General features: G+C 46.0%; 1 protein-coding gene across 10 annotated transcripts in view; it reads left to right on the top strand.

Moving 5' to 3' along the window:
- LOC144826538 (uncharacterized) overlaps positions 1-14,283 on the top strand; it is a 1,868,758-nt gene that overhangs the window by 663,204 nt on the left and 1,191,271 nt on the right. For all 10 annotated transcript variants that reach the window (XR_013609839.1, XR_013609844.1, XR_013609840.1 and 7 more), the window contains one exon: positions 7,177-7,327. Coding sequence is in view for 4 of the 10 variants with exons in the window: in XM_078684973.1 (XP_078541099.1) it covers positions 7,177-7,327 (151 nt within the window). In the remaining 6 variants the exon portion in view is untranslated. The remainder of the gene's footprint in view (positions 1-7,176; positions 7,328-14,283) is intronic.

The raw sequence follows: 14,283 nt of genomic DNA on the forward strand, positions 1-14,283 counted from the left end.
TTCTCAGGGTGAAGGCACAAACAAACCCTAAATTAACTCTTGGGATAGCCTGGCACTTAGCTCTCAGGATTAACTCTGACTCAATGTGTAAAGTATTTGTGTGACAATTCAAACATTAACACAGTGAAAACACACCACAAAAATGTGAGACCTATTGTATTTGCACCCACACACACAGAGCCACACACACACACACACACAGAACCACACACACACACTTGCATGTGGTGGATGTGGTGGTGGTGGTGGATGTGGTGGATGTGGTGGTGGTGGATGTGGTGGTGGATGTGGTGGATGTGGTGGTGGTGGATGTGGTGGTGGTGGATGTGGTGGATGTGGTGGTGGATGTAGCGGTGGATGTGGTGGTGGTGGGTGTGCTGGATGTGGTGGTGGATGTGGTGGTGGTGTATGTGGTGGTGGTGGATGTGGTGGTGGTGGTGGATGTGGTGGTGTATGTGGATGTGGTGGTGGTGGATGGGGTGGTGGTGGATGTGGTGGTGGTGGAAATGGTGGTGGTGGATGTGGTGGTGGTGGATATGGTGGTGGTGGATATGGTGGTGGTGGATGTGGTGGATGTGGTGGTGAATGTGGTGGATGTGGTAGTGGATGTGGTGGTGGATGTGGTGGTGGATGTGGTGGATGTGGTGGTGGTGGATGTGGTGCATGTGGATGTGGTGGTGGTGGATGTGGTGGTGGTGGATGTGGTGGTGGTGGATGTGGTGGTGGATGTGGATGTGGTAGATGTGGTGGAGGTGGATGTGGTGGTGGATGTGGTTGTGGTGGCTGACACTTGACAGTACACTCACATTGAGACGGTTGGACTAACGAGTTCTCGAACTTTCGATGCTGAGTGGGCCGCATTCCTAATAATTTGCGAATTTCCCTGGTCGCTGCGGGTTGAAACGACCTTGCACCCTTTTCTTCCCCCCTCAGTGCTGGTGTGCACCAGTTCTCGGGCCGGATAAGAATTAGGGAATCTGACTGTGTGCGAACTACTCCGCCACCGAATTGTGTAAACATGGTCCACTTTTTTTTAAGGTATCTGATTCGCCAATGGGGGCCATTTTGGTGCTCTGCCTACTTCCTATGCGAAGTAAAAATAAACAGTAAAATAAACAGTTATTTCCTGTCCCAGACCGACCCTGCACAGAGCGACTGTTTGTAACGCAGCTTTGGGGGCTTTTTAATCTGGGACAGTGCACGTGCTGCAGGTTAGGGGATCCAGGCCCGCTCTGTCGCCCCTCTGTAGCTCAATGGTAGCGGCCGGGGCAGCCAGGGGTTAGATCAATGTTTGGAACTGTTAATCCCAGGAGCTTGCAGAGGCCCCAGGCACCTTCACCTTGGGAGGGCAGTGAGTAGGCCTCGCAGTTAATGCTGATTAAAAGGGAGCTTTTAATAAGCGTCTAATTCCCTCAGCTGGGTATTTATGGCCAAGTTAAGGAATGGTGATGAGCTGTGAGCAGACTGTCCCACTCCCCCTCCCCTCTGTCGTGACTCCTATGTCCTAAAAACACGAAACAACCAAAGATAAAGGGTTTAAAAGAAATACCTATTTTTTAAAAGTGGGCGTGTTTGTGTCGTTCCAGAATGTTCTCTTTTAAAGGCAGTGGGTTTACCCAGAGGGGTGTTCACCATGTAGGAGTGTGTGTGGGGTGGAGCCCCCTGGATAACGCGGCCTGCAGCACACGACCTGCAGATACTGTAAGCTCACAGAAGAGGTAGACTTTTATGGGGAGTGTCCTCGAGCCACCCCATGTCACCGCAGGAAGAACCCGGGGTTTGTGTGGTGCCACAGTGCAGGCCCGAGTACACGACGGCGCCCGTGTGCCCCCAGTAACCCCCAGTGTCTACGTGTAATTGGACCCGGGCACAGCACTGAGTGGGCGTTTGTACATCGTGCGAGCATGCATCCGTGTATGTGTGTGTGTGCGTGTAGTTACTGTACATGAATGTGTGCATAGTGCATTTGGTTGTGTATTTGCATGTGGTGTGCAATGTGTTTCTATATGATGTGGATTCCCTTGCGCTTGACACGTGTGTCTTGGTTTGGACACACTTTTGATGGTGTCTAGCGCAGGCCTGCGTTCCTGTTTGCTATTCCTTGTTTTTTGGACTCCATGTGGTGAGTTGTTGCGTGTTTTCATGCGCCTTTGTTTTAAGTGCACGTGACAGGCAGCCTGTTTCTTGCGCCTCTGTCTCTGTTTGTGTTTCTGAGTGGAGTGTTTTGTCTAGGTGTGTGACTGCAGATGTGCACCCGTGCCATGCTGGGAGTCTGCAGACCCTCACCCACTCTGGCCCCCTCCCAGCAGCCCCTTTGTGTCACAAGTGGCCTCTCCACACTGTCGCCCTGCCCCGAGAGAGGCTGCAAGGGTCCTCGGCTTGTCTCGTGTAAAGCTGAGAGGTTAAAGTGCCGGCTCCGGATAAAGAGCCGCACACGTGGGACCCCACATTCTGCGTCCGTAACAGCACACCCTCTCTTCTGTCTGGAGGGAGCCGGCTCATAAACAGAGCGGGAACACGGGGTGAGAATATGGAGAGAAATAAGGGGAGGGGGTAGGGAGGTCCGGGGACAGGGGCACGCGCTTTAGGGCCAGTGCTCCGTGGAGTGTGAAATTGAAGCCCGTGGTGCTCGATATTGTACCAGAATCTCTTCCAAAAACCTCACCCACCGGCGTGAGTGTAGCGCCAGCGCAGGGGAAACGCAAGGCTGCACCATATTGTTGTAAATATGGTGCAGCCTTCCGTTTCTGAAGTGGCAGAGAGAGGCCTTAACCCATGACTGCAAACGCCTCACTCCGCAACTTCCTTGAACATATGCCCCTCAGTTCTTTGATCTGTATGGTAAACCTTCTTTGTAGCAGTAAGGTTCTATCTAACCGTAACCTCTGCCTACCTCTGGGGTCACCTGGACTCTATACACACTATACCTCATTGTGGTTTCCTACTTGCAGCCTTTCTTTCTGAGTTCCATAGGTTCAGCAGACGCAGTCCTTCATCTGTTTTTTCCGAGACCAGCAGAGTTCTGAGGCTGGAAGCTAGGGGTGCCTCTTTTATGCCAATTTCAGGTTTGTGGGTGGGAGATCTCCCTAACCAATGGGGGAAACATTCCTACAGGGCAACCCTACCCACTCTTACATCACTTTCTGTGGGATGGCACTAAGCTTTCCCACAGTACATTTCTCTCCCCCAGATCCAAGTTATCGAGACCCTTGTTCTGTGGGTCAGAGCTATGGAGTTGTCCAGTTTAATGAGTCACCTGTCCTGGAAAAATAGTTCTACAGTGGGGTTTCCTCCACTGGAAGAGATGCTAGCCTCTCTACCTACAAACAGGAGTGGGTAGCTACAGTGTGACTCGTATTTGCCTATCAGAGGTATAAGCATTTTTTAAGCTGGCTATCTTCAACAGAGCCTCCTAAACATCCTGTTATGAGGAGTTCACACCTCCTCCCACCAGAAGGTCTTTTCGTTCCTCTTTCCGAAAAGCCATTGACACCTCCTGGCAGGAGGGCAGCAGGCTGTCTCAAGTGACAACTACTGGAGTGAATCAGAAATGGCTACTAGAACTTTGGGCAAGAAAGGGGTGACTTTTTGAAGTCACCTTTTTTTAAAGTTGCCTTAAAACAGACTTCAGCAACTAAGTCGGCTTTAAAGTAAACATGTATTTGATACCTTGAAGTACTATATTTGGTGGTTTTATAGTTTTGTGTATTTAATATTTATGTGCATTTTAATTGTGTGTCAAACGTGGATTTACTCTTGAATTCGTATGCACACATTGACATAGTGCTATTTCATATGAAATAAATTTGCTATGACTTAGAAATGGGTGGCATTCTGGCTCATTTCAATTAGGCCTCAATGTAGGCCCTTATGCCATCTTGACCAATATTGATGTCTCCTCCTACATAATCACTGTTCATCATTTCTGCTCACAGTCAAGCAGAGTCATGTTTGTTTGAGTTCTTCGTATTCGCGAAGAAAAACTTTCCAACACGTACATAGTAGTGTTGCATTTACCAAGGTCCATCCGCTAGATCACGGTTTTGCATATATTGATAATAGCAAACTGTTGTAGTTATAACTAGTTTGTCCTGCCATTTACGGATGACATCAGCATAGACTGGGTAGAATAAATATTCATGTAGTAGGATAGTGCCTAAATGCTATGGCAATTTGACATTTAATAAAGCATTGCTCTAATTTACTGAGAGTATTTTTCCTTTGCTCACACCTGCATGATTTTGCAGAAACTGATGATTTACTATGCAAGAAAACTGTATAAAATCCCTAGATTTTTGGGGGTGAGACAGAGCTTTTCCTGCTCAGTGGGAGCTTAGAATTATTCTGATTTTGCACTTTATTCTCTGTTGCCTTATATCCTGTGAATCTTCATTACCATAGCCTTCTGCATTCATACTTATGATTTCTGTATCTATTGAATTTTGGTAATAAATGTTTTTATTCCTGCCCTAGAACTCTGTCCTCACTTGACTGATTCTTTTCTGATATGCTATAAGGTGCCTTCTATTGGGGACACATTGCCTCATGAAATTGAGGTTTAAAACAGTCTCTGATTCATCCATCCATAGGTGTGATGTTATTTTATTTTGGGGTGTATACTTTTAGGGGTTCCCCAGGCCACAAATACTGTGGTAGCAGAGGATGGTTCTGAAATAAAGGACTAGGTGAGAAAACTAAAGACTGGAAAAATGTGAAGAAGTGCAGAGAAAAGTGGAAAAATAAGGTTACTACTAATAAGAATGATACAGAGACAGGAAAGAAAGCAAAGGTGATTTATAGTGATTCAGAAATGGAGATAGTGTCAGAATTCCCACTGAGAGAAGTGCATGTAGGGAATTATATGCATGTACCTTAGACTAAAGGTGATGTTTATGCATTTACAATACATTTTCCGAAATTGGGAGAGGAACCTGGAAAATAGTACAAGGATATGCATAGATTGTCAAGATAGCCACTCACCTGAAATCTAGGTGGTTCCACTTCCCTCTGAAAGTACGCAAAGAATGATGATTTTACTATGCATCAAACTGTTACGATCTCCCAGGGACAAGGGGGATATGGATGAAGAAACAAAACCAGAGAAATAAAACAAAATGGGGGTTGGGAGCACACTGCCTCACAGTTCCAGCACAGTTCGCCCCTTTGTATCCTGGTAAATGCAGTACACAGTTCAAACTTACTTCAAAAGTAGCTGGAGTTTTTCACCAAAGTTGGCCCAGACTTTGCTGTATCTCTCTAGACACATGTTTGTGGGTTGAGCCCTTCATCAGTAGAGAGCAGCAGTTTTAGAGAGCAAAGAAAAGTCATCTGGGGTTGCTGGAAATGCTGCTAAGTTCCTCTCAGGTCACAGTACCACTCACAGGCACACAGGTGCATCTCCAAAGCTCATCAGCTTGCTGGCTCAAGGGAGCCTTTTAAACAGTATGGGGCTTGGGAGCACACTGCCTCACAGTCCCAGCACAGTTCGCCCCTTTGCATCCTGGTAAATGCAGTACACAGTTCAAACTTACTTTAAAATTAGCTGGAGTTTTTCACCAAAGTTGGTGCAGACTTTGCTGTATATCTCTAGACACGTGTTTCTGGGTTGAGCCCTTCATCAGTAGAGAGCAGCAGTTTTAGAGAGCAAAGAAAAATCATCTGGGGTTGCTGGAAATGCTGCAAAGTTCCTCTCAGGTCACAGTACCACTTACAGGCACACAGGTGCATCTCCAAAGCTCGTCAGCTTGCTGGCTCAAGGGAGCCTTTTAAACAAAAATGGGGGTTGGGAGCACACTGCCTCACAGTCCCAGCACAGTTAGCCCCTTTGCATCCTGGTACATGCAGTACACAGTTCAAACTTACTTCAAAATTAGCTGGAGTTTTTCACCAAAGTTGGTGCAGACTTTGCTGTATATCTCTAGACACGTGTTTCTGGGTTGAGCGCTTCATCAGTAGAGAGCAGCAGTTTTAGAGAGCAAAGAAAAATCATCTGGGGTTGCTAGAAATGCTGCCAAGTTCCTCTCAGGTCACAGTACCACTCACAGGCACACAGTGCATCTCCAAAGCTCGTCAGCTTGCTGGCTCAAGGGAGCCTTTTAAACAGAATGGGGGTTGGGAGCACTCTCTGAGCTAACAAGCTGACGAGCTCTGGTTGATGCACCTGCGCCCAGCGAGTGGTACTTAGACCTGAGTAGACTTTGGGCAGCATCTCCAGCACCCCCAAAAAAGTGTTGCTCTCTACTGAAGAAGGACAATTATCCTGAAACACGTGTCTAGAGATATACAGCACTAGCTGCACCAACAAGGGTGAAAAACTAAAGCCTGACACCGAAGAAAGTGTTATCATGCACTGCATTTATTATGATGCAGGCAAACTGAGTGCTGGAGTGTGAGGCAGTGTGCGCCCACCCCCCTCCTAGAGAAATAAAACAAGGCTGCCAGCTGCTTTAGGATAGGAACTGAAATCTTCTGGGAACTCAAACTGGTTCTTAGTGGGGTTCAAGATTGTTCAATTACTGGCTTCTGAAGTGTCACCAAATATGTTATAGTACCTTTTGATCAGGTTTTCAGAATAAAAAAAAATCATTAAACACCAGGAGTCTCACCTATTGTGTACTGTTGTACAAAATATATGCATGCAACTGAGAGTCTAACAATTACCTTAACATCAAGGAATCAACATCGGTATACAGGAGTTTTGTTGCTATTAGCTGTGTAGAAATCTGTGAACAATGTTCAATTAAAAAGAGATCTGTAAGTCAATAAATAATAATAATTAGAAGTTATGACCTTTCAGTTGTAACTGTTACACTATTATAATAAAGGGAAAAAACATTATACCATTCAATAATAGAATGACGTTAAACCACTAAATAAAGTTATAAAATATTTCCAAATTATTTATCTCTCTAGCGTCTCTTAGTCTATTTTCTTGATCTCAGAACGGCTCACTGAATGTCACAGAATTGTCTCAAAATGAAAGTTTTAAAATATTTCCAAGCGCTTTGTCTCTTTTCAAATATTTCCAAGCAATTTGTCTCAGTAACTTTTCTAAGTTCCAAAATAGTTCTCACACAGTAAAAGTTTGTCGACATCGTGGTTCAACTAAATAATGCCTCTTCAAAAAACAATGGTTCGCCTTTACCTTAAACGTTATTCTCTTTTACTTTTGGGCAGGTATCTGGCCAATGAGAGCGGAGGAGAAGAAGGAAAGCCTCTGGAAATAGATGTGCCGAATCGGAGACGTCGGCGAGAGCCGAAGGCCACAGGAAACGCCTCCGAAGTCAGAACCAGAGCAGGAAGCAAGATGCAGGACCGGAGACTTCAGGTAAGTGGAATCTTTTCTGGAAACGAAGCTAAGCAATGTTCAGTTGTTTGCTTGAGCTTTAAATAGGTTGAGGGCACTTGTGCTGGAGACTCATTGCTTAACCACCGGTAGGTGCTTGATGGATGCAATCACTTGTGCAGGAGGTACCTAATTAGAATACACATGCTGGAGGGAGTGTCTGTATAACGGTTACATCTTCATTAAATAGCCATGGAAAGTCTTTGTGACTAATTTCTTTTCTGAGCCATGTGCATCCTCTTTTAAATACACATGTCAGTTCTTGTGAATGCTTGCTTTTCAGAGTAATGCGCAGCAAAGTTTTCCAACTGACGGGGTACAAACACAAGAGTTGTTGATAATTATACCTGTTTATAAATGTCTTCAGAGTTAAAACGTGCTATGCTTATGCTGCCAACTGTGCATGATTGCACAAACAAGAAGTGTGTGAACAAACAATCATGACATGTGGCTTGTAGCTCGTGACATAGATTAGTGATGATTTCTAAAATGCTTTGGACTGTTATGGATACATTATTTGAGATTATCGGTCCTAGTGATCCATGGATTGAGAAACTAGCTGGATAATGCTTCATCAGAAGTGGTAGGTAGCAAAAATAGAGCAGTGATAGATTGTGCGGAATTCTATTTTTGGTTGAGGGGTGTGAGACCTCCTCAAGCAACCATCACAATCCCTGTCAGGGTGAACCACAAAAAGTCACTAAACTAACCTATGCTTAACCTTCTGGTAGCTTAGCACAAAAGCAGTCAGGCTTAACTTAAAGACAAGGTGTTAAGTATTTATGTAGCACACAAATAGTAATAAAGTGAAAATATAACACAAAAAAATTCCCACACCAATTTAGAAACACTGAGTAAATTTGAAAAAATAAAATTATATTAACCCCCTGGCTGCGGCCGGAATTCTGCGCCTGTGCGGCATATTCTGATCGCGGGCGTGGTTATGACGGCTCCCGGCCGTCATCAGCACACGCCCACCGAAACTGATGACGACCGGGAGCCTTCATCAGCACCGAAGGGTTTAAAACAACAAATATCCAATCAGCAGAACCGAGATATTCAATTTAAAAGATTTTAGTTAAATATAGCTCCCAAAAGCACAAAGCGCCCCTCGCGGTTATCTTATCGTGAAGGCCAAATAAAATGCAGCACGGGCTGTATACAGGGACCAGGTTAGTTCCACTGAAACAGTAACATTCTCAAAGTCTGGTGCAAAAAGTCCAGTTCACAGTGGAGGGGGCCACAAGTAGCCGAGAGATTGTTGCGAATGTTTGTTGCTGTAGCTTTAAGATCCTGCCCAGTGGCGCGAACGGTCCTTGCTGGAGCATATCATTGGAAGTCAGCGCTGGCTAATCTAGCATTGCTGGCTGTCGCTGGCAGTCACTGTAGCGTGAAGATTTAGGTTAATTGGAGCTACGCATTGGCAGTTGTGACCGATCCCCTCAACTGCATCAACTGCATTCAAAAAAGAAGTTAGGATACTACTTATGAACACATTTCTGTTCTAGGTCTCACAATTTGACTCTGGATTTTCACCTGTGATTATTATTCGATTGTTGGACTATATTATTGTCCCATCGACTTGTTCTATGGAGGTAACTTTCCTCAATTTATGAGCTTACACAGTCTGTATCTCTCTTGAATATGTGATTGTCTGTTCTCTTGCTTCTTATTTACTATCATCTGTAAAGCGCTCTGACAGCCTCATGGGGTTAGGTTTGCGCTATATAAAACTTTATTAAGTAATAAATAAATAAGAAAGGGTGCACCTGCTGAACCAAGACAGGACTTCAGAAGGAGAAGAGCTGATCCTGCACTTGCACCCGTGGTGAGAGACCTTGAGGTCTAGAATTGCTTCCACTTGTGCCAAAGATTCCTAGGGCTAGTTAACTAGCGTCCTGTTAAGATTCAAGGACAGAGCTAAAGGGGCCTTGCACCTAACTAGTGCCCATTTGACCAGTTGACACTGGATGTTCCATAGACTCCGTGGTGTAGCCCATGAGTTTGAGTCCCCGCCCCCAAGGTTTGCCCTCTAGATCCTGGACCCTTAGCTGGTGCTTGGGTATACTCTCTCTTCACAGAAGTGCAATTTGTGAGCCTAAAGCAAAATATAACTTTTTTTGTCTCAAAATCTCTGGCTTGTACACTACTGTGACATGCCGGTTCATAGATAGGTTTGAACGCCATCTAGTACCAAGTCTTCCACTGGACAACTAGACTTCGCCTGTCTATAAATTTCGAACACAACACCAGTCATCGAGAAAAAGAAGCAGGAATATTGCCAAATGCAAAGGTAAAAATTTAACCGGAACCAACCTGCCCCCAGCATCGGCCCTTGCAAAAATCATAACTCTGGTGGTTACCTTCATCACATTTATTTGTTAGGTGTCTATTTAAAGATAAAAATCCACACTCTTTTTTATAAATTGGAATGGAGTTTGTATTTTGTTGTGTTTCATAATTATTGACTCTTCTGGTACAGATACATACTTTACATTTGTTTTCCTTAGAGCTAAGCCTGACTTTTCTTTGCTAGATTGCCCATGTCTAAGCTAGGTTTTGATTTAAAGAAACTGAACTGGACCTGATACAGAACAGTGACATATTACTTGGTGAGGACTGACAACCAGCCCAACTAATCATTCACTTTCTCACATGGTGACACTTTCTTTTTCAGTTTTACTGTCTTTCATAGAATGTGAAAACAGGAGGCATTCCACACTGACCTTATGTGGGTCTGGGACCGCCTTGTTCCTTTTGCATGATGGGAACTTCTCAAAACAGAGAATTCAATTAGTAAATGTTGAATGAAAGAGAAAAAGCTGAAACAATGACTGAGAATTCTATGAAAAAACTGATGTGTGCTCTGAGATTCTACTCACAGTATTGGAAACAAGCATTGGAAATTCAATAGGTCTAGCATTTGTTGGAGTTGGAGCTATTGGCATTGTAAATGGCAATTTTTTTAACTTATGCAATAGGTCTTGTATTTGTTGGAGCTATTGGCATTGTAAATGAAAAAGTGCACGCTCTAAAGTATTGTCAGTTAGGATCCCCAAATACACAGTAAGGTTTTTAGAAGGGTCACCAAGTTTCATTCTGCAATCGAAAACACTAGACCATACAGTATGATAGACTCTACAACAGTATCCCGAGATAGACCCACTAAGATGACCTCACGTGCTTCACCATGTGAGACAACATGCAGTGTGCTATCTCTCATTAGAAAATTGTTCAAGGTGAAACACAGACAAGTGGCAGAGCAGGGAAAGTACCTAGTTATTGTTTGACTAAGAAGTGTGGGTTTGTATGTTATGGATTCTGAACCCGAAACCAATTGCTTACACTGTGTGCTGTGTCATATTTCTGAGTATGCCATTGTTGAAGATAAAGTGTGAAGAAGTGTCTGTATGCCAAGGACAGACTCCAAGATAGTGGATTTTAGGAAAGGAATATCATATCGGTGGTGTCAGAGGAATTGTGGATGTGTGCATGTGTAAGCAGGAAGCTACGAGGGAGTCGAATGGTATGTAGGAGAGTTGTGGGAAAGAAGGGAAGTGGTGTGGCGATGTAGTGGGGGAGCTTGTCTTTTATTAGTGAAAGGAACAAGGCACAAAAAAAAAAGTAGAAAGAGAAGAAGGAAAAGAGGATGGATTAAAAGGCTAAAAAAGTACCCAGTGGGTGCCTGAGTGGCCTTTCTGAGGGACATGGGGGTCCCTTACCTCCCTTTTATCATCCAGCAGAGGTGTCAATCCCTTTCTCTCGCTGGGCCGGCCTCCTAAAGTATGCAGATTGCCACGGGGCAGGGGGCCTGAGCAGAAGTGGTCTCACTTCTTTTCAGGTGTGTTTCACCAGTGTGAACTAATCAGAGCATTTTTTTATATACAAGTAAAGTTAGGAAAACATGCCTCTGTCAGAGATCCCCCCTTCTTTTTTTATAAAACTTTGCTGAAGCAGTGTTTTGCGGAAAAGCAATATGCAAATGTGGGCTGCTTTAGCGTGCCCAGGCTGATTTTTTAATCCAAACCAACCCTGGGTGAGTCCAGCCGTGCCATGAGACCACGAGTGCAATTATCATTGTTGGTTTTTACTTGCGTAAAGGGGGAACTTAAGAGTCACAAATTTGGCAGTGGAATGTCAGTCATACGTACACTAAATACCATGGAAATGTCACACTTGACAGCTATGAATTACGCACAAAGCAACCAATCACGAGAGGAGACGTTCCTCCTACCTGGGGCTCCGCAGTCGGCACACTCGGTGTTCCCAGGCAGTGTCTTGATTTCGTATAAAATCTTCTCGCTTCCACCAGACATTATTTCTGAACAAAGCTTCTCTCGTACTTGTAGAGTCAGCGTTCTAGTGTTTGGATCGGCGCGATGACGTAGCACGCCGATCCGCCATTTTAGGTGAAGCGCGCGAAGGTTTCATTACGGGTGCCTGAGCCAGATAAGCAAGAGGCTCGGCGCTCTCTGTGAAGTTGTTAGTTCTAATAAACACGAGCGCTTACAACAGACGTTGGTCGTGTCATCTGTGTGGGGAGAGCCGGATACCTTACAATGACGAGGCTCGGATCGTGAGAGAAAAAAACAAACCACAAAATGGACCCAAGAAAAGAAACAAACCCACGTGCAGGTCGAACTACGGAGGCATAGACACCCACAGTACAGCGCACGCTAGACAGAACGTTGACACGTTCCATGACCACAGAGAGCGCAGCAGGGCCGTGATTCTACCCCCGGTGCTGCAGAGTGCACGCTACCAACCAAGACGCCCAGGTACAAGGGTCCCCAAACATAAGCAACCCCATGCGAAAAGGGTAGGGGCGGCGGAGCTCCATTAAGCCACAACAGTAGAGTGGCTGAAGCACACGGCCACACGGCCAGTGGCAGACACAGCACACCAAAGACACAGGACCACTGGGACCTGTTGCATACCCGGCAGGGGAGTAACACTGGCGACTTCTGAGGGCAAAGACAGCGATGAGGCCCGAAGCACCCCAGTGAGCCCGAAAGAAGAAGGGGAGGATAGCGCACCAGGGAGCCCCAAGGGACAAGGCGAGGCACCACCAGGAGAGAAGCGCGAAACCATGTGCACGCAGGCATCCTCAGCAACGGCGCCCATACCGTTTCTACCCAAACCAGGGGAACCCCTAATGAAGTGGGAGGACTGGAGGGAATATATTTTCAACTACATTGAGGTGCTAGAGGATGAGAATGAGGAACAGTTCACAAGTAAAAGGAAAAGGAGAATACTACTTCCTAATTTGGGCCCGGAGGGGCTGAGGGTGTTCAAGAACCTGGTACCCCAACAGAGACGGGATGGTGACGATGATGTATTCGCCCATGCGATAGAAGAACTAAATGAACATTACAGGCCGGCCGTCTGCGTCTCAATTGACCGATACAACTTCCAACAATGAAAACAGGAAGTGGGGGAAACGGTCGAGGAATATGTTGCGGCACTCAAAAAGTTGGCGTCCACGTGCAGATATGGAAATTTCCATGACGAATTCATAAAGGATCAGATAGTGATGCACACGACGAGTAAAGCGGTACAGGACAAGTTGTGGGCCAATGGGGACTCCTCCCTGAAGGAGGTAATGGCGATCGTCAAAAAAGCAGAATTGGCGAGGCGATGCGCAGAGGCAGCAAGAAAGGAAACGCTGACCAGACCCATGGTAGATAGAATTGAAGAGGAGGCCCCCAGAAGGGAAAACAGGATCAAGGGAGTACCACAGAGAGGCCCGAACAAATGGCAAGGAAATCCAGGACCGCCCGGGAACCACTCGAAGGGCGCCAAGAACCCATGCTATCGGTGTGGTAGCATGACTCATGAGGCGCACGATAAGAAGTGCCCGGCATTCCGTGCCAAGTGCCTGTTCTGCGGGATCGTAGGACACTATGAGAAGGTGTGTCGGAAGAAAGCGACCAGAAATGTGGTGAAATTTGTGGATCATGAGCAAGATGACCAAGAGGGAAGCGGTCATGAAGAGGATGACACGGTCCTATGTATCTACGACCAGGTGCTGTGTGTGGACACCAAAAGATCAAGCAAACCAGTGCTGGACATGCATATTGGAGGAGTGCCAATCCGCATAGTGGCAGACTCGGGGTCACCTTACACAATAGTGCAACGGGCGGTATGGGATGAAAAGTTCAGGCCACAACTGGGCCCAGAGTTGGAGCGGCTGGACATACCGCCAGTAACGTATAATGGAGACCGCATAGCCATGGTGGGTTTCAGACCACTCAAATTTGAATTCAAGGGACGCTGTGCATACTGCAAACTGTACGTCTCAGAGAATGGACCGTCGGTGCTGGGGTGGATGGACCCAGGTGACCTAGGCATCAAGTTAGACCCAGGAGGGGCGGTGCAAGTCTTGCTAACGGAGCCGGAACGATGGCCGAACGTGGAGAAATGGAAGGAAGACTACCCCAGAGTATTCGGCGGGAAAGTAGGGAAGCTCGAGAGTTTTGCGCATAAGATCGTCCTGAAAACAGAAGCGAAACCGGTCTCACAACAGAGTGAGGAATGTGCCATTGGCGGTGAAAGAAGCAGTTCAAGTCGAACTTCAGGAGCTGGAGGAGAAGGGCATAATTGAGCCTATCACGTGCGCGGAGTGGCTGGCGCCATTGGTGGTGGACCTGCGCAAACTAAATAAGAACATTGTGGTGGAAAAGTTCCCGCTACCACGCATTGAGGAGATGTTGGCAAAGACCAGAGGAATCAAGTGGTACTCCACCATCGACTTGACATCAGCCTACCACCAGATAGCGTTACATCCGGAGAGCAGGAAACTCACCTCGTTCATCACACCCTTTGGGTGCTACCAGTTCTGTAGGATGCCGTTCGGGCTGGCGTCGGCGGCTGCAGTATTTCAAAAATTGATGCACCAACTCTTCAAGAACATGGAAGGCATCCAGTACTTCCAGGAT

The sequence above is a fragment of the Lissotriton helveticus genome, chromosome 3_2 (genome assembly GCF_964261635.1).
Source record: "Lissotriton helveticus chromosome 3_2, aLisHel1.1, whole genome shotgun sequence".
In the NCBI taxonomy this organism is placed as follows: Eukaryota; Metazoa; Chordata; class Amphibia; order Caudata; family Salamandridae; genus Lissotriton; species Lissotriton helveticus.